Below are 19,930 nucleotides of genomic sequence, written 5' to 3'. Positions count from 1 at the left end.
ACCAGGTGTTAATATTTAACTTAACGTGTGTTTGTTTTGGTGAAATGCATTTTCAGTGTTCTGAGGACAAGTATGTGACAAGCGCCTATCAGTGGATGGTTCCCTTTCTTCATCGCTGTGAGAAGCAGTCTCCTGGAGTGGCTAATGAGCTGCTAAAGGAATATTTAGTAACTCTAGCAAAAGGGGACTTAAAGTTACCCCTGAAGATATTTCAGCATTCCAAGCCTGATGTAAGTAGAAACGTCTTCAGAATCTCTGTACATTTTCCCCTTAAGAATTACGTTTTATTTACAAAATTTGTAATACTCGGCTTTGCAAGTAATTTCTCTTCAAACCAGACGTGGTGGCCATTTTATTTTTTAAAAATGTTTTATAAATTTAAGTCCAAAAATATTTTGACAGTTCATCATTGATGTTTATCTTGATTGATATACTCGAAGTGTATTGACTTTCTACTACATTGTGGAAAAGGCAGTACCGAAAAGTCTTAATAGTTGAAAGATAATGAATTCCTACCATAGGCCTACTTTTCAAGTATTAACTTATTTAATCTTTATAGCAATCCTGGGAGGTAGATATGTTTATTATATTTATATTATAGGAAAAGAAAACCATGATGTAGAGTGGTTAGGTAGTTGCCCAAGGTCAAGGTAAGGAGAGGAGCTTAGGTTCAAACATAAATTTTCTAATTTCCCAGACATGTTCTTAACCATTGTGCTTTACTGTAATACCAATAGAAGAAGAAAAGATTTCTGCCCTTGAAGACCTTCACAATATTTATTAAGTTCTTTAGAATCTCAAAAGGAGATCTTTTGATTATTCTAAATAACTCTTACATTTGCTTAAGACTGATCTACCTGTCTGTCTGTCTGTCTGTGTATCTGTCTGTCTATAGGGTTCACATACTTGTTCAGATTCACTGGTGGTAAGTTGTTTTCTTAAATGAGGCATACTTTTGCAACATAAATAGCCTCTTAATTTAGCCATGAATAAAATATGCTGTTTCACGGGATTAGTGGCTCCCTTTCCATTGGAGGGACTCAAGCAGAATGGCATAGTCCTTTGAGACACTAACTTTGTAGTGAGAGTTAAAGCCTCAGGTTGTGGTTTGAGCAGAAGCCGTTGAAGACCTCCTCCAGTCCTAAATTCTAATGGGATGTTCTTCTTGTACCGCCTTTGTTAGCAATCTGAAATCCTCTAAGGTGTATGGTCATAGGCCAGTGTAATAAAGACAGAAAGGAAAGCATTGCTTACTTAGGCTCACACAGTTTTTGGTTTCTGGAAGGGTTGTCTGTCAGAAATGTCTGTTTATTGACTATTTAAAGTTTTCCATCTTCTCATAAGCACCTTCCACTTAGTATTCTGATTTTAAGTTTGGGGTGGTTTACTGTGAGCCAGGGGTGGGTTGCTTATGACAGCAGAATGCTATGTGAGAAGCAGGATGGATTGAATATGAATGTTTTATGAGGAAGAAAGAAGTGACTTTAAATTCTTTCCAGTAATCTTGTTTGTGATCGTCCTTCTTTACAGAGTCTTGTAAATCCTTTGTATATCGTCAGCTTTTTGTTGTTTTTACTTGGCAATTTAGCATGCGCCTTTTGAATAAAACATATAGCCATTTGTTTTTGTTGAAATTTGTCAACATCAAAGCAGAGAACGATGGTATTTGCTGGGCTCTTCCTTTCCAATCTGCTGTCTCTGTTTCTATCAGTGTTACCTTTCTGCAATGCAAATTTGATCATGTCTTGATCTTTGCACAGTCTCTGGTGACCTACCATTGCGGGGTAAATGTTGGGCTGTGGTAAGTGGTGTAGAAAGTTCGCTGGGGTTTTCTTTTAGTCTGCCTCTTCAACCTCATTTCCCTCTATGAAGGCACTTGTTTACCCACACTCCTCACCTTATCACTCTGTCAGGTTCTTTTATGCCTTTTTATGTTCTTTGAGGATGTTTCCTTTGCTTGAGATAATCAAGCCCCTTTCCATCACTTAGAGGTTCTGCAGTGACTCAGACAGTAAAGAATCCGCCTTCAATGCAGGAGACCTGGGTACAATCCCTGGGACAGGAAGATCACTTGGAGGAGAGCATGGCAACCCTCTCCAGTATTCTTGCCTGGAGAATCCCATGGACAGGGGAGCCTGGCTATAGCCTGGGCTATAGTCCATGAGGTCACAAAGAGTCAAGCACAACTAAGTGACTAACACTTTCCCTTCTTTTAATTATAAATACCTACCTGTCAGTCAAGATCTGGCTGTCATTTATCCAGTGGTTCTGATGGAAAATCAGTGTTATGTACAAGTAATTTCCATTCTTGTTTTGCTGTGCCCACCATTCTCATATGGGGATTGAGCTATTTCAGGTTTCAAAAAGACTGCCATATTTCCAGTTCTCTAGTACTCATAGGGTGTGATCCTTCCGGGTCCAGAGTAGAAGCACTGGAAACTTCCTTGGCCCTTCTCCTTGAACATCCAAGACTGTATCCCAGCAATGAGGACATGGGATCGTCTGCTTAACATAAACTCTCAGCTGCAGTTTCCTGCTGGCCTGCCTTGGACTCACACTCCTTAGGAAGTTGAAAAGTGCCTCTGGGACTGTGCTGTTCAGTATGCTAGCCGCTAGCCACTAGCCATGTGTGGTTTTGTAAATTAAAATGGAAAACTCAGTTACTCAGTCCCACTAGTTTTTTATGCTATTCACAGTATTTTATAATTACAAACCAAGCTACAATGTCCATATTTATTTTGTGTCGTTGGCATATATATATCTTTAGGGTATATTCCTACAAGGGGATCCTGGGCTCTGTGGGTTGGGTTGTGTTGGTATTACTGCATTTCTTTTCAGATAGGTTGTTCCAGTTTACATCCACCAGCAATGTATGAGCATGGCTCTTTCTCCACAACTTTGCAGACAGAATATGTTGTCATATTTAAAAAGTTTTTGCCACCATGATGGGTGAAAAATGGCATTTCAGTGTTGCTTTAATTTGTACGTCTCTGAATATGTGTGAATTTGATCATTTTTCCTTGTGCTTGACAGGCATTGCCATTTTTGTGAATTGTCCATTCCTACCTTTTTTCTGTTGCTCAGTCTTTTTTCCAATTTTCACTTGGATTTTTGTCTCTTTGTGCCTTAACTTTTAGAAATTCATGTGTATTAGTGTAATTAATTATTTTTCTGTGGTTTCTAGTGTGAATATTTCACCCAGTTGGTAGGTTATCTTTTGACTTTGTTTATGGTATATTATATCATGCAAATTTTTTACAGTTCCCTTTATGTAATATGGGCTTCCCTGGTGGCTCAGAGGTTAAAGCGCCTGCCTGCAATTTGGGAGACCTGGGTTCAATCCCTGGGTTGGGAAGATTCCCTGGAGAAGGAAATGGCAACCCACTCCAGTATTCTTGCCTGGAGGATCCCATGGACACAGGAACCTGGTGGGCTACAGTCCATGGGGTCGCAAAGAGTCGGACACGACTGAGTGACTTCACTTTTATGTAAAATAGGAATAACACCAATACTGACTTTACAGGATTGTTTTGAGGATTTGTGAGTTAATGCACGTGAGGCACTTAGAAGCATTACCTGGCACACAGTAGTGCTTCCCTGGTGGCTCAGATGGTAAAGAATATGCCCACAATGTAGGAGACCTGGGTTCAATCCCTGGGTTGGGAAGATCCCCTGGAGGAGGGCATGGCAACCCACTCCTGTATTCTGGCCTGGAGAGTTCCATGGACAGAGGAGCCTGGCAGGCTGCCTCCATGGGGTTGCAAAGAGTCAGACAGGACTGAGCGACTAAGCACAGCACAGACACACAATAAGAGAATGAGAAAAGTTAGCCACTTCCGTTAACCTTTACTGACGCTTTTATTGTGCCCTGCGTTGCCCCTGTTTCACCAGTTTGTCACTTTGAAACCTTAGGTAACTTATTCTTTGTCAAATGTTGATGTCAAATTAATGATCTATTTTGTAATACCTTGAAGAAGAACATATATATAAATCCTGTAGCCCAACTACTTTAGAAAACTTAACTTCCCTGGTAACCTCATTGTTTCTTCTTTGCATCCTTTTCTTCTATTCATCTGTTGATGTGATTTTTCTATTGAGAAAATACCCTTTTTGGACAGCTTCTCTTCATCACTTTGATGTTTTGGGGGGTTTTTTCTTTTGTGAGTTTCTACTAAAATGTTGAAAAGCAGTAGATCTTTATTGTGGAAATCATCTTAATCTTATTTTGTTGTTGTAAAGGGCTCTAAGAAAATACTTTCAGTCTGCTGTTTTGGAGGCAATAATATAAGCATTTTACTTGTATTAATTTATTTAATTCTCACAGCAGTGCTATTAGGAAGATGTTAATATCCCAGTTTTATAGATGAGAAAGGACTTCCTTGGTGGCTCAGATGGTAAAGAATGTGCCTGTGATACAAAACAAGGCACAAATCTGTTACTTCTATATCCCAGAAAATACTCTAAGAATGGCCCTTGCCCTTTGTGGCTTGCAATGGGAAAGTGACCCTATATAGCCATATTTCTGCATCAGAAATATGGAATATGTTTTGGGATATGAATATTACTGCATTACAATGTGACTTCTTTGAAGAAAATGTCAATACTGTTGAGCTAAATGACTAATACTTAATGCATACTGAAAAATAGCAGGTTTGAACATCTCTGAATATTAGTTAAGGAATTTTATGTATTTTATTTTGATTGAAACGTAAAATTTGGCTTTAGGGTTAGAAATGTTGTTTTTAATGAATTGCCTTTTTAATTCACTATGTTTCTTCTGTCTACTTTATCTTAAATGGGTCATAAATTGAAGAATCTGTTTTCAGCAGATGCAAGGCTTATGGGTACAAATTGTCTTTTCTCGCTGATTCTGTAATTAAAATGCAATTTCATTTAGAGTTATTAAAGACCCCAAAAGTCTGTAAGCTAAAAAAAGCCAAGATTTGTTTCTGCAGCTGATTAATTGCACTATTTAATATTCTATTGACAGTGGTACTGGTATATGGCAAAACTGAATGTAAATCTATTGACATTTCATACAACATGCTTTATTTCTCTAGTTGCAGCAAAAAATCATTCCTGATCAGGACCAACTAATGGCAATAGCACTAGAATGCATCTATAGCTGTGAACGAAATGACCAGCTTGCTCTTTGCTATGACATATTAGAATGTCTACCACAAAGAGGATATGGGTAAGAATCCACAGTGTGCCATTTTTGTGGTTGTGTCTTTTTACTCTAACAGTTAAAATGAAAATGTTGCTTCTCTGAATCTTCATTATAGAGAATTTGGGGAATATAAAATAAAGACGAAAATGAAATCGTATGCAAACCTGTTGCCTCAAGATAAACAGTTTTCTAATAGTGTATGAGAAGTCACTATAATTTTGTCAACCTTGATAATTATCCTTTAAAAAATAAATAATATCACTGTCACCACAACAAGAAGCAGTTTAAGTGGATAGACAATAATGTGTCTTTGTTTTAAATTGTGTTTCTAATCTTTTCCCATATTTTTGGGCTAGCTGTATTTCTCTGTTCTTGGCCCTTGCCCTGAATAAAACTTTTAAGTAATAATGCGTGGATATACATACCTCATTTTCTTTACATCTTATATCTTTATTGAGATATAATTAGCATTCAGCACAATGTAAGTTTAAGGTTTAAGCATAATGACTTACATATGTTGTGAAATGATTACCACATTTAAAATAAAACTTTTTGCCTTATGATGAGGACTTTTAGGATTTACTATGTTAGCAACTTTCCAATACAACATACTTCAGTATAACTATAGTCATCATGTTATACATTATATGCCCAGTACTTATTTATCTTATAACTGAGAGTTTATACCTTTTGACCACCTTTATTCAGTTCCCCTTCTGGTGGCCACAAATCTGACCTCTTTTTTGGTTGTGTTTTTTTTTTGTATGATACCTCCTATAAGTGGGATCATACAGTATTTGTTTTTCTCTGTCTGACATATTTCACTTTGCATAAAGCCCTCAAGGTCCTTCCATGTTGGCATAAATGGATGACTTCCTTCTTTTTTATGGCTGAATAGTATTCTATCATGTGTGTGTATATCACATTTTCTTTATTCTTTCCCTTTATCCTTTGATGGGTAGTTAGATTGTTTCTGTGTCTTGGAAATTATAAATAATACCACAGTGAACATGGGGTACAAATATCTCTTTGATATAGTGATTTGGTTTTATTCAGATATATAACCAGAAGTGGAATTGCTAGATAATATGGTAGTGCTATTTTTAATTTTTTGAGGAGTGAATATACATATTTTTAACTGGGCTTATGTTTAAGTAGAAATTTACATAACATTCTTTTGGATCATTTAGATGTATGCAAACTGGATTTGTATTTTCTCTTTGAAAGTCACACAACAATCATTCCTTTAATTATACTTTTTAAGAATGTAGTATATATTATAAGTTTCATATCTGGAGAAGTTAATGAAAGCACATGGAAAAGCACTGAATGAAAAATTAGTGGGCCTGTCTATGCCTTTGTGATGACAGCTGAGTCACTTATGTGGTCATCAGTTTCCTCATTTGCAGAATCAGCTATTTAGACAAGAAGTCCTCCTCATGCTCTATTTCTTTTTCTCCCACCTCTTTCTTCTTTGCTCTCTTTTCTTTCCAAGGAAATATTTGTTTGTGTGTGTGTGTGTGTATGTGTGTGTAATGAATGATAAAAGTCACTGATTTTGCAACCCATTGTGAAATAATTGTTTCATGTAATCTATCAGTTCAGTTCAGTCGCTCAGTCGTGTCTGACTCTTTGTGACCCCATGGTCTACTACATGTCAGGCGTCCCTGTCCATCACCAACTCCTGGAGCCTACTCAAACTCATGTTCATTGCATTGGTGATGCCATCCAACCATCTCATCCTCTGTTGTCCCCTTCTCCTGCCACCTTCAATCTTTCCCAGCATTAGGGTCTTTCCCAATGAGTTGGTTCTTTGCATCAGGTGGCCAAAGTATTGGAGTTTCAGTTCAGCATCAGTCCTTCCAATGAACACCCAGGACTGATCTTCTTTAGGATGGACTGGTTGGATCTCCTTGCAGTCCAAGGGACTCTCAAGAGTCTTCTCCAACACCACAGTTCAAAAGCATCAATTCTTCGGCGCTCAGCTTTCTTTATAGTCCACCTCTCACATCCATACATGACTACTGGAAAAATCATAGCCTTGACTAGATGGACCTTTGTTGGGCAAGTAATGTCTCTGCTTTTTAATATGCTGTCTAGGTTGATCATAGCTTTTCTTCCAAGAAGTAAGTGTCTTTTAATTACATGGCTGCAGTCACTATCTGCATTGATTTTGGAGCCCAAAATAAGTTTCTCACTGTTTTCATTGTCTCCCCATCTATTTGCCATGAAGTGAATGGGATCGGATGCCATGATCTTTGTTTTCTGAATGTTGAGTTTTAAGATGACTTTTTCACTCTCCTCTTTCACTTTCATCAAGAGGCTCTTTAGTTCTTCTTCACTTTCTGTCATAAAGCAGAAATTCTGGTGTTGTCTTTGATAGTACTGAAGTCACGTGAAAAATTGACGGGGAAGGAATACTCGCATGGTACCAAGGTATTACCTTTAGCAGACATTTTTAACTTTTTTTTGTAATTTCATAAGGGAAATTTACTTTTATAAAGTTCAAGTCTGACTATTGTCACGTTTGATCAAGTTATCAGAAATGGCATCACTTAGAGTCAGATAGCCTAACAGCTTGAAGAAAAAACCAGATAAATACAGACTGAGATATTCTAGAGGTCAGGTTGTCTTCAGTTTGTAAAGTTGGTGTTGTGAATAAAAACACATTGGTGGGGGTGAGGGGGAGCTATTCTGAAATTAAGGTGTCCAAGGGAACGTAATCCCCTTCTAATCTTTAACCATAAAATAATGTTATCTACTAGTTAAAATGAGGACACTGGGAGACTTGTAATCGACAAGCAGTTGTGGGCTACTCTCATGCCCCATCCTTGGATACCTGTCTTCATTACAGATCATGTTTTTTTTTCTCAACTTTGTCTGTGTCCTTTAAAATATTATACTCATATTGTTTACTGATTTTCCAACTTCAGATGATTATTGACTTTGTTTTATGGAAGCCTACCCTGCCCCCATACCTACTTCTCCTAACCATTTTTCTCAGTGTAGTTAAAGAGGTATTTTTATCATTGTGATTGTGTATATACTGTTTACACAGAGCTAGTTATGATTGTGTTTTCTCTTTATGCATTTCTTTCCCTTGGATTGAATAATTTCCTTGTCATTGTTTCCATTTATTTCCCTCACTCTTCTGACAGAAGTCTAAAACTCCTTTTCAAGGTCAAAAATATCTAGTAATCTTTCTTTTCTCTTTCACACTCTCTCTTACTTCAAAGAAACGTCTTAGAATTGTCTTTTCTCCTCCTCTGGTATGGATTTATTGTTTACTCTGCTGTACATTGGTCATCTCTCCTCTGTTGTTATGTTGCATTTCTGGAGTTATTATCTTCTCCTTTCTTTACTTATTCCCTCACTTTGATAGAACACAGTCTTGAATAGCTTCTTGTCAAACATCACATAGAAGCGTTCTTATTTTAAGACTGTTTCATGTCAGAAGAATGTTATAGTTGCATCCTTACACTTGGAAGGCTTGGCTTGCTTGGACATCTGGGTTAATGATCCTTTTGCTTATGAGCTTTGAAGGCATCACTCTTATCTTCTCCTTCCAGTGTTGGTGAGAAGTCCAAGGCCATTATATGGCTTTTTTCTTCTGTTTTTGGAATCCTTCCTACCCTTCATCTCTAATGTTCTGAAATATCAAAAGGATGTATTTTATTGTGAATCTGTGTTTATCATTACATAGTGTGTTCCAACCTGGAAACTCATGTCCTTCAGACTATTCTTTCTTATATTTTTTCCTGTTATGTTTCTTTGATTAGTTTATTTGCATGCCCTTCTATTTTTCTTTTTTGCACACTTTAAATTTATTTACTGCCTTTTTTTTGTTATTTTTCCCTACATTTTGACCTTTTGTAACATGGTCTGGGAAATTTCTGCAATTTTATCTTCTAATCCTTATTTTGAATTTTAAAATTTATTTTGGCTTTCTTAAATTCCAAGAATTTTTCCTCATTCACTTTAAGAACATTACAGCATACTAACACATATATATGGAATTTAGAAAGGTGGTAACGATAACCCTATATGCAAAACAGAAAAAGAGACACAGAAATGCAGAACAGACTTTTGAACTCTGTGGGAGAATGTGAGGGTGGGATATTTCAAAAGAACAGCATGTATACTATCTATGGTGAAACAGATCACCAGCCCAGGTGGGATGCATGAGACAAGTGCTCCGGCCTGGTGCACTGGGAAGACCCAGAGGAATCGGGTGGAGAGGGAGGTGGGAGCGGGGATCGGGATGGGGAATACATGTAAATCCATGGCTGATTCATATCAATGTATGACAAAACCCACTGAAATGTTGTGAAGTGATTGGCCTCCAACTAATAAAAAAAAATAAAATAAAATAAAACAAAATAATATCCTGCTCTTTTTTCACAGATGCATAAACCCTTTCTATACACCCTGCATTACCCTCACCCCACCATGATCTTTGATTTTTCATATTTTGTTTGCATCTCTGCTTTAACTGTGAGGTCCTTTCCTCCATGTCTAATGATTCTTGACCATTAATTTATATCTACTAAGTAATAATTGCTATCTTATTGGATAATATCTGATTGGATGTCTTGTGACAAGCTGAAGGCTTTTCATTATAGGGGTCCTTAGGAAATTGCCTTATTTGTGAGCAGCTAGATTATCTATCTTGTTTTAGTTTTGATTTCTGGAGGGTAGGGTAATCTTGCACTCTGTCTATTGTGTTACAGGAATGTTGGGTGGCTCATAGATCCTGATTGTTGATCTCTTTTCTTTAAGAGTTGAAGTGCTGACCCCAAGAAGGAATCAAGGCAAATGGTCTTGTTCCTGGTAAAGCTAAATGGAGACTGTACTAGTGGTTAATACTTCCCTTCCTCAGTCCAGGTTTAGGGAATCTTCATATAGAAAGAAAAGGTGTAGTCATTGGGGGACTCAGCATCTGTTTATTACCAAAAACTGTGCAGATGGGACCACAGGCTCCTTTACATCTTTGGTGAAGAGCAGCAGGTCTACCTCTGGAAACCATGGGGGTTCTGTAGGCAGCACAGGACTGGTAATGTGGATTGTCTTAACAATTGTTTAGTAAAATATCATTACCCATCCTTTAAAAACCTCAGCCCAGTGGATGACAGAGTGTCTCAAGTCAAAGTGCTTTTCTCAAAAGGTATCAAGAGATGCAGAGCCCTTTCCTTGACAAGCACCTCATAGGGCAGAAGTGTTGGGGAAATTCTTTTTACATGATCTTCAGGGATGACATGATAGTCCCTCTGCCTGCTTGATGCCCCCTTGGTTGTCCTTGAATCATCTAGGTAAAATCATTGACTTCCAACTGACATGTGCAGTTTTTAAAAGTAAATGTATTAGACTTTGTTCTTCAGTAAGGTCAAAGAGGCATGAATATCAATTAGAGCTTATCTATCAACTTATAACCAGTAATTTGCCTACTGTGAGGGAATTTAGTCATTATATCAATTGAATGATGATATTCAGAGAACTTTTTTTTTTTTATGTAGACATAATGAGGGGGCTTCCATTGTGGCGCAGCTCGCTAGAACATGGAAGCAACCTAGATGGCTACTGACACATGAATGGATAAAGAAGCTGTGGTACATATACACAATGGAATATTACTCAGTCACGAAAAGGAACACACTTGAGTCAGTTCTGAGGAGGTGGATGAACCTAGAACCTATTATACAGAGTGGAGTGAGCCAGAAAGAGAAAGATAAATGTCATGTTCTAACACATATTCAGAATCTAGAAAAATGGTTCTGAAGAACTTATTTACAGGGCAGCAGTGGAGAAACAGAGAGAAAAGACTTATGGACGTGGGGAGGGGAGGGTGAGATGTATGGAAAGAGTAACATGGAAACTTACATCACCATATGCAAAATAGACAGCCAACGGGAATTTGCTGTCTGGCTCAGGAAACTCAAACAGGGGCCCTGTATCAACCTAGAGAGGGGTGGGATGGGGAGGAAGATGGGAGGGAGGTTCAAAAGGGAGAGGATACGTATATACCTATGGCTGATTCATGTTGAAGTTTGACAGAAAACAACAAAATTCTGTAAAGCAATTATCCTTCAATTAAAAAAAAAAAAAGAATCCACCCACAATGTAGGAGACCTGGGTTCGATCCCTGGGTTGGGAAGATCCCCTGGAGAAGGGAAAGGCTACCCTCTCCAGTATTCTGCATTGGAGAATTCTATGGACTATATAGTCCATGGGGTCATGAAGAGTTGAACACGACTGAGTGACTTTCAGTTTCTCTATAATGAGGGGATGAGTATATTTGTTTTCAGAGAGTGTGTAGGCTAAGAAATGCCGTGTGTGTGTGTGTGTGTGTGTGTGTGTGTGTGTGTGTGTGTGTGTGTGTGTGTGTGCAAAAGCTTTTTTTCAGCTTCAGATGAATGGTTTCTGATCTAACAGACTTTTAAAAAAATTTTTTGGTAAACAGACACAAAAAGCATGATAATCCTCCGTTGTTCCATTTATTTCTTAATGATTGTATTTCATTATTGTAATTTTCTAAATAATTTCAATTATAAATTAGTCTAGTATTAAAGTATAGGCCTTCAGAATATTTACTCTGCTTCTTTTTGCTCCTCATGCCAAGTTTGTCAGTTTACATTCTCTTAGTGATTAGTTGTTTATTTTCAGTGATTAAATGGTTTTATTTACCAAATGGTTAACCATATATTTATTCAGTATTTAGGATATTAGATTCTTGTGTGTCTTACCTAGGCTGCACATTCCACCTGGCTGAAAAAAATCTTTAGTCATTATGTTTGTGAATGTCATTCACAAAGGAAGAACATTGTATTCTGAAAATCAGTGACAAATGTTTATTGTAGAGCTACAAAATGATAATTTAAGAAAATTATTTCTGAATGAGTATGTTAATTGAAGTTAGCTCTGACAAATGATCTTCTGTTTTTGAAGGACTTTAAGTGTAATATACCCTAATTTATCACTCCGGTCCAAAGCTGAAAACTTGGTTTAAAAAGATAGTATAATCTTTGTAAATTGCTTGAAATAATTGCCATATAGATTTAGACCAGGACAAATTGATAGTTTTAAAAATAGTGAGTTCAAGGTAGGTCACTTTTAATTTTCCAAGTCCAGATGAGATTTTTATTTGGTTTTCTTATCAGATCATAAGATCTTGCTTGAATTCAGCCAGATCATTGGTTGGAAGGCATCAGAGTGTGTCGGGTACGGTTGTTCTCAGTTGAGAGCTGTCCCTCCAAGGCTGGGACACAGAGTTCCTGAGGGTGGCTGGGGGCTTTTATGGCAGTTGCTTAACTTTTCTGCCATATTCCTTTCACTTGCATGTGTGTTGTACTGTACTCAGTCTGTCCTGTCAGCCATGTTCTTATTAGTTTATGATCTTTTTTGCGGTAATGTTTCTCCTAGTCTCCCATCTAATTTTTTCCTGAGAGAGAGTTTGCTGGTTATCTCAACTCCCTGGTAGGAATGATCTATATGATGACTATGTACTTCTCCTTCACTTTTAAATATTACAGTGGAGGCAGTGTGAATGATGAGATATAAAAGACCCTTGAGTATATAGAATCCTAGTGGACACGTCCTATGAGAGTCACAGGTGGTGTAGACAGGACCAGGACAAAGCCACTGTGAGGCCCGTGGCTCCTAATCTATTTTATTGTTTAAAAAAACACAAATAAATGATAGCTTTATTCTTTATCACTTCTTTGAAGAAAGGCTACAGTTGATTTATAATTCTTTTTTGCTTTTCATCAGAACTAAACTAAAAGTCTTTAGGAAAATAGTTGCCCATGTCTCACTAACAAGAAAATATTGTTCTGTTCTAGTATTTTTTATCTTAATCTCTTTTGAGTTATGAAAGATGCTGAATGAGTGTAGGAGATGAGACTGACATTTTACCTGGACAGTATGATGCCACTTTAATTTATTAACGTCCAAGGGAAACATCAGTTTTGTTTTGTTTTTTAAACTTGAGTTTGGTATTTTAGGTAAAAAGCTACTACTAAAACCTAATTTTAATTATTTTTTCTTTATCCTTCAGTCAGAAAACAGAGGTCACCACAGCGCTTCATGACATGGTAGACCAACTGGAGCACATTCTCAGGTGAGAAAACTGGCAGTCTGGTCTATACTGATTAAAGACATCTGTCCAAGAAATGTTACATTAAATATGCCCAGTGGTCATTTCTGCTTTGATCTCATATTTGTTTGATTCTCCTAGGAGTGAATGAATCTAATGCTAGCTTATCTCAGCAGAATGCTACAGTAGTGGAAACATGAACTTTGAAGACTAGTAGCTGCTGCTGCTGCTAAGTCCCCTCAGTCGTGTCCGACTCTGTGCAGTCTCATAGACGGCAGCCCACCAGGCTCCGCCGTCCCTGGGATTCTCCAGGCAAGAACACTGGAGTGGGTTGCCATTTCCTTCTCCAATGCATGAAAGTGAAAAGTGAAAGTGAAGTCGCTCAGTCGTGTCCCACTCTTCATGACCCCATGGACCGCAGCCTACCAGGCTCCTCCATCCATGGGGTTTTCCAGGCAAGAGTACCGGAGTGGGCTGCCATTGCCTTCTCTGAAGACTAGTAGAAGTGTGTTCAAATCTAGGTGTTGTCACTTACTAGCTGTGTGATCTTTGAGCCTATGGTTTTCTTAGCTGTAATACCTATAATATCTAACTCATGAGATGTGAAACTAATATTATATTAAGGGCTTCCCTTGTGGCTAGGGTGGTAAAGAATCCGCCTGCAATGCGGGAGACCTGGGTTCGATCCCTGGGTTGGGAAGATCTCCTGGAGAAGGGAAAGGCTACCCACTCCAGTATTCTGGCCTGGAGAATTCCAGTCCATGGGGTCTCAGAGAGTTGGACACGACTGAGTGGCTTTCACTTTAAGCTTTTAAAGTACCTCACACTTAGTAGGTAAATAAGAAATATTAGTTCCTTTAGCAATTACTACTTCTACCAGCAAACAGTGTTTATTTTACTCCTTTTTTTGGGGTATACTAAAGGAGATCAGTCCTGGGTGTTCATTGGAAGGACTGATGCTGAAGCTGAAACTCCAATACTTTGGCCACCTCATGTGATGAGTTGACTCATTTGAAAAGACCCTGATGCTGGGAAGGGTTGAGGACAGGAGGGGAAAGGGACGACAGAGGATGAGATGGCTGGATGGCATCACCGACTCGATGGGCATGAGTTTGAGTAAACTCTGGGAGTTGGTGATGGACAGGGAGGCCTGGTGTGCTGCGGTTCATGGGGTTTCAAAGAGTCAGACACGACTGAATGACTGAACTGAACTGACATTTGATTGAATATTTGGATTATAGTAGTAACTAGCAATATTCTTTACTGTGAAAATGAAATATTAAGCTCTTTTGGAGACTGAAAATTTCCAAGTTGCTATTCAGAAAGTGTAATATTGTTTACTAGCATTCATTTTTATATTTATATATGATGTGCTTATATGTAAGTTTTAAGTATTTACATTAAAATTAAATTTTAGTAATAATAAACTTTGTTCTTCCAATATACAGTTGTGGAAATTATAAATAATAACATCACTTGATAGTGTTAGTATGTAAAGTACAAGTATTTGGAATCTACTAATTTGATGTCTCTCTCCTCCCCACAGCCTCTCTAAAAAATTGAGCATAGTTTGAACAAAACTTAATTTGTTAAGTCAATATAGATTCATTCCTTACAAATCTACATGGTTTCTTTTATTTCCCTAATGAAGTGGGAAGGAGCTTTCCCAAAGAGATACAGTATAATAAACATAATGTATTTCATAAAAAATTATTGCTGCATGAGAAACATTATTTATTTCACCACATGTTCCTGGATGTAACTGTGAATTGTGTTCATAGTCAAATTATGCTCTCAGTACCTCAGGCGAACAGTAGCACCCTGTAGGTTTCTGGATGATTCACAAGTGTTTCACTGTTCACCTTAATTTACTAACCTTTTAAAAGGAAAGCTTTTCATTCCTGTTCCAATTTTACCTCATAGCCATTAATAGTTGATAAATGTTTAGTGTATATAATGTCAGGTGAAATGACCCATTAAACTTACCTTTATGAAGAGTTACTGAAATTTATCTGACCTATAATTCATAAATGTGAGATTTGGTGAGAACATACAAGATGTATATACAGTGCTGATAATTATGGAATAAGATATCCTAAGAAGATCCATGTAAGAACAGGAATCTTATTTGTTTGTTTATAGAATGGATTCCTTAGGAAGATTGAGCCTTACAGTATTTCTGTGGTTTTCCAACTCTAAAATCCTTTGCTTATTGCTTTTCTAGGAGCCTTGCCTATAACAAAATACTCACTAGGATTGTTAAGAGTTAAAGCTGGGTATTGCAGTGATAGATTTGGCTTGTTTTGCTGACTTGATGCTTTTGGAGTACAGCAAAATTGTGAAAAAGATTTTGAGATAAGGATATGCCAGTGTTTTAAAAAAATGTTAACTCATCCCAAGAATATTGTAATAAAAGTCAGTAGGGGAAATAAAATTTGGTGTATAGTTATTAGCTTTTCTTTGGCTAAGAATTAATGTAGTGTGTAAAATTGGGTCATTCTTTGTGCTACTTTTTAATTTTTGTTTTCAGTACTTAAACCTAAGTTCTACTTGTATGTTTAAGATTCTTAGAGCTGTTTTGTTTGGTAGCAAAGCATATTGAAAAGTTCTTTTTTACCTACAGTGTGTCAGAGATTTTGGAGAAACATGGACTTGAGAAACCAATTTCCTATGTTAAAAATACTCAGTCTAGCTCAGAAGAGGCACGCAAGCTGATGGTTAGATTGACTAGGCACACCGGTCGAAAGTGAGTAATAAACACAATTAATTGATAATTGTGCATGATTAGAAACCAATACTGCGTTTTTTTTTCTTTTTCTGACTTCACTGGATTATAATTGACCAATAATAAATTGCACATATAAAGTATAGAAGCTGATAAGTTTTGATCCACGTATGTACCCTTAAGCCTTCACCTTATCAAAATAACATACCTAACCATCACCCCTGAAAGCTTTCTTTTGCTCATTTATAATCCCATTCCTCCTCCTGCTTCTCCCCATCCCCTGCCCAGGCTATCACTGATCTGTTTTCTGTCTCTGTATCTTATTTTGTATTTCCTAGAATTTTATGTAAATGGAGTCATAACAGTATGCTTTTTGTCTGGCTTCTTTCAGTCAGCATAATTATTTTGTGATTCATCAAGTTGTATCATGGATCCATAGTTTATTCCATTCTGTTGGCTGACTACTATTCCATGGATGGATTTACTGCACTTTGTGGATCTGTTCTGCTTGTGGATGGACATTTGGTTTATTTTGAGTTTTATCTTTTACAAATATAGCTGCTATGAATACTCATGTAGAAGTCTCTGTATGGACATGTGCTTTCATTTCCTTTGGATAAATCCATGAGAGTTGAATGGCAGGATCATATCGATGGATGATTAACTTTTGGAAAAACTGTCTTCCAAAGCATTTGTACTGGTTTTTTTTTTTTTTTTTCTTTTAATCAGTCTTTTAGGAGAAGTCCATCCTTGTCAATACTTGGTATGGTCAGTCTTTTTAAGTTTAATAGGTATTAATATGTTGTGGTGTCTAATTTTGGTTTTAATTCCTTTCTCCAAAGAGTAATAACATTGAGCATCTATTTATGTGATTATTTGCCATCAGTGTATCTTCTTAGATCATTTTAAAACTGAACTTTTGTTTCTTTACTGATTTTGAGTTTTGTTATATACTCGGGATATGAGTTCTTTCTTAGATATATGCTTTTGCAGAGATTTTCTCCCATTTGTCTTATCTTTTCATTCTCATACCTGTCTTTTGAAGTGCATATTTTATACATTTTGAGAAGATCAAGTTTATCAGCTTGTCCTTTGTTGATTGTGTTTTTGATGTCATATTATGAAACTTTTGCCACAAAGATTTACTCCTGCCATTTGTAGTAAAATTTTTAGTTTTTCCTTTTGCAGGCAGATTCATGGCCCATTTTGAGAGTTCATTTTTGTTTATCATTCACGATATAGATTTTTTCTTAATACCTAAATATTCCAGCATCATTTGTTGAAAAGACTATCCTTTCTGTACGGAATTGTTTTTGCATCTTTGTTGACGATCAGTCATCCATGTAATGGGGGCCTATTTTGGAATTCTTTATTTTGATCCATTGATCTATTTGTCTATCTTCTAATAACCATACTATGTTAATTGTTATAGATCTGTAGTAAGTCTGAAAATTGTTGTAAATTTATAGGAAGTCTTAAAACTTTTCCTCATCTCTTTTTGGGCAGTTTATTATAGTTATTGATTTATGTGCCTTGCATTTCCCTTGAAATCATCAGCTTATCCAGAGGAAGTGTTATAGTCACCGTACAAGTAATTTGGAATCTTACATATCACTGGCCATCTCTCAATTTTTAAATGAATAACTTAGAAGATTCTGACAATGTAAGTCTTAAGATTTCTTTACAGATGTAAACAGTTGGTCAGTATTTCCCACCATGCTGGCTCTACCTTAGAACACACTCTTCAGTAAGAAAGTGTTGGTGCTGCTGCTAGATTACCTGCTGTCTTTCCATTGAATCTCTCAAATGCTTTTGAAGTCTTTGAAGTTAATTTCTACTTATGGCATTCTACTTACTGAGAATATGTAAGAGAGCCTCTTTCTTCAAGGTAGTCAACTTGAAATGAGTCTTAATTATTTCACATATGCTACCACGGCTTGACCTTCAGCAACTATAGAACTTTTTTATCCATATTCTAAATGGTGACAGGTTTCACTGACTGTGTCACTGATGAGGTTTTACCATCTTGAATGCTGTAGTATTTTCTCTCTGGAAAATAACACATGCCTTCGTTCCAAAGTGGTAACTAATACATCATGTTTGTATTCAGGTATCTCTCTGCCAATTTTCAAACCTCTTGTTATAGTGCCCCCAAGTTCTACTCTTGGTTCTTATTTACTGCATGTATTCTGAAAAGACCACTGGAAATAACGTCTTATAATTTGTTTTAATTAGAACTTGTACTTACAGCTAGCCATGTGTGAGCAAGCATTAATACCATCTGTCCCGTGTTGCTGGTTTCCAGAAGAACAGCTGGGCATGATAACTTGAATTCAACTAGACAGTGCCCAGATCTGGTTTTATGAAGCTTGTGCAAGATGGACACTCAGTTTTTCAAACATTTTGCTACTTTTTTGCCTGCAAGCCAAATTTGAAAGAGCCCTTTAATTTTTTGAAGTCCACCCAAAGAGTTCACATACCAACGTCTAACTAAGGGAAGCACTTCAGGGATTATCCTTGAAGACTTGCAAATATGTCAGCTTGTTTTATGTATTTGTATGCTGGAAAAGAATGTATTCTCTTAAGCTTTATTGCGTATGGGATAGAAATAATTGTTCATTTTGTGTAACAAATATAAAATGCTAGAAGCAAATTTTGTTTTTAATGCATAAGAAAGAAAACAATGCATGGAAAAGAAACATCCAGTTGGTATTTTACAAACACAAAACAAAACCTACCCTTTTCAAGCAATGAGATTCATGATTATATAGAACTTCAAAACTAGAAAATAAACATAAATGGTGTTTACAAACTCATAGATAGTCAACAAAGATGGACTTTGAAGAGAGGTGGAGAGAATTATAGCACATTCGTCCTCCTACCAGGCAATATTTGTGATGGTGTATGTGATGACAGAAAAAGTGTGTTTGTAACTTTCACATTCATTCATTCACATTTGTTGAATGCTCTGTTGTACCGGAGAAATATGAGGCGTGTCTTTTCATACATTCTCGTTTAAGGTAATCCTCATAATATACAAAAAAGGGATCTGAAGTTCAAAGAAATTAGTAAGTTTATTAAATTCCATACAGGCAGTTGAGCCTGTTTTTACACTTAGGAAAAACCTTGCTTCAATTGTCTGTTTTATCCACAGTAATCTCTTCCGTTCCTTATCATTTTCTGAGATGGACTTTAAGTTAGAAATCTGAAATTCAGGAGTATTAAATACTCGCAGTCACAGAGCTAGTATGTGAGTCCCTGGGGCATTGTTAACAAAACCTTTTCTGCTGCTGCATAAGAACCTGAGCCATCAAATATCTAACTCTGTGACTCTGGAAACTACCATGACATGGTATTTGAACAACTAGATTGTCTAGGCCTCACTGCTCGAGGCCGAGCAGTGCTCGATTGGTAAATTGCTTCTGACCAGAGGAGACTGTCGATAAACTGGGGAACCTGACAGCCACTTGCTGTTTTGAACTTTCCCATGTGTGGTCACTGGCTTACCCTGAACACTGTGGCTGTGGAATTGTTGAAATAGATACAAACTTGTGTGGGGAATGAAGTGTCTTCGTAAGCCAGGTAGGAACTGCAGCTGCCTTACAGGGCTCTGTCTTGTCGCACCTGGGCTGGCACCTGGGTGGAAGGAACCCCCGCAACACTGTCCCAGACTCCCTGGACTCTGCCGAGACTCCCACTGAGAGGAAACCCTGAGGCTGCCCTGCTGACCAGCTGCGCTTCTCACTTCCAGACTCAAGCCATGTATGGCCTCTGTGGCCTTTTCCGTCTGCACGTGTGGTTGAAGTTAAGAACATCCCTTGCTTGCAATTGCAACATGATGAAGATGGAATTTTGAAATGCATTCTCTTGTCTCCAAGTGCTTTTTCTGCTGTATCGTAGCTGCTTTATCTTAGGCCGTGTCCTTTATTTCACCATAGAAACTCAC

The 19,930-nt window shown here is 37.2% G+C and overlaps 1 protein-coding gene across 1 annotated transcript in view; it reads left to right on the top strand.

The window, feature by feature from the left end:
* The window catches only part of NBAS (NBAS subunit of NRZ tethering complex), a 309,213-nt gene that overhangs the window by 124,014 nt on the left and 165,269 nt on the right, over window positions 1–19,930 (top strand). Inside the window, exons 25-28 of the mRNA XM_043917136.1 lie at window positions 57–230; window positions 5,061–5,194; window positions 13,221–13,283; window positions 15,883–16,005. Of these exons, the coding sequence (XP_043773071.1) occupies window positions 57–230; window positions 5,061–5,194; window positions 13,221–13,283; window positions 15,883–16,005 (494 nt within the window). The remainder of the gene's footprint in view (window positions 1–56; window positions 231–5,060; window positions 5,195–13,220; window positions 13,284–15,882; window positions 16,006–19,930) is intronic.

This window comes from Cervus elaphus, chromosome 11 (genome assembly GCF_910594005.1).
Source record: "Cervus elaphus chromosome 11, mCerEla1.1, whole genome shotgun sequence".
NCBI lineage: Eukaryota > Metazoa > Chordata > Mammalia > Artiodactyla > Cervidae > Cervus > Cervus elaphus.
Note: the sequence above shows the minus strand (reverse complement) of the source record. Positions and strands in the feature narration are given on the sequence as shown.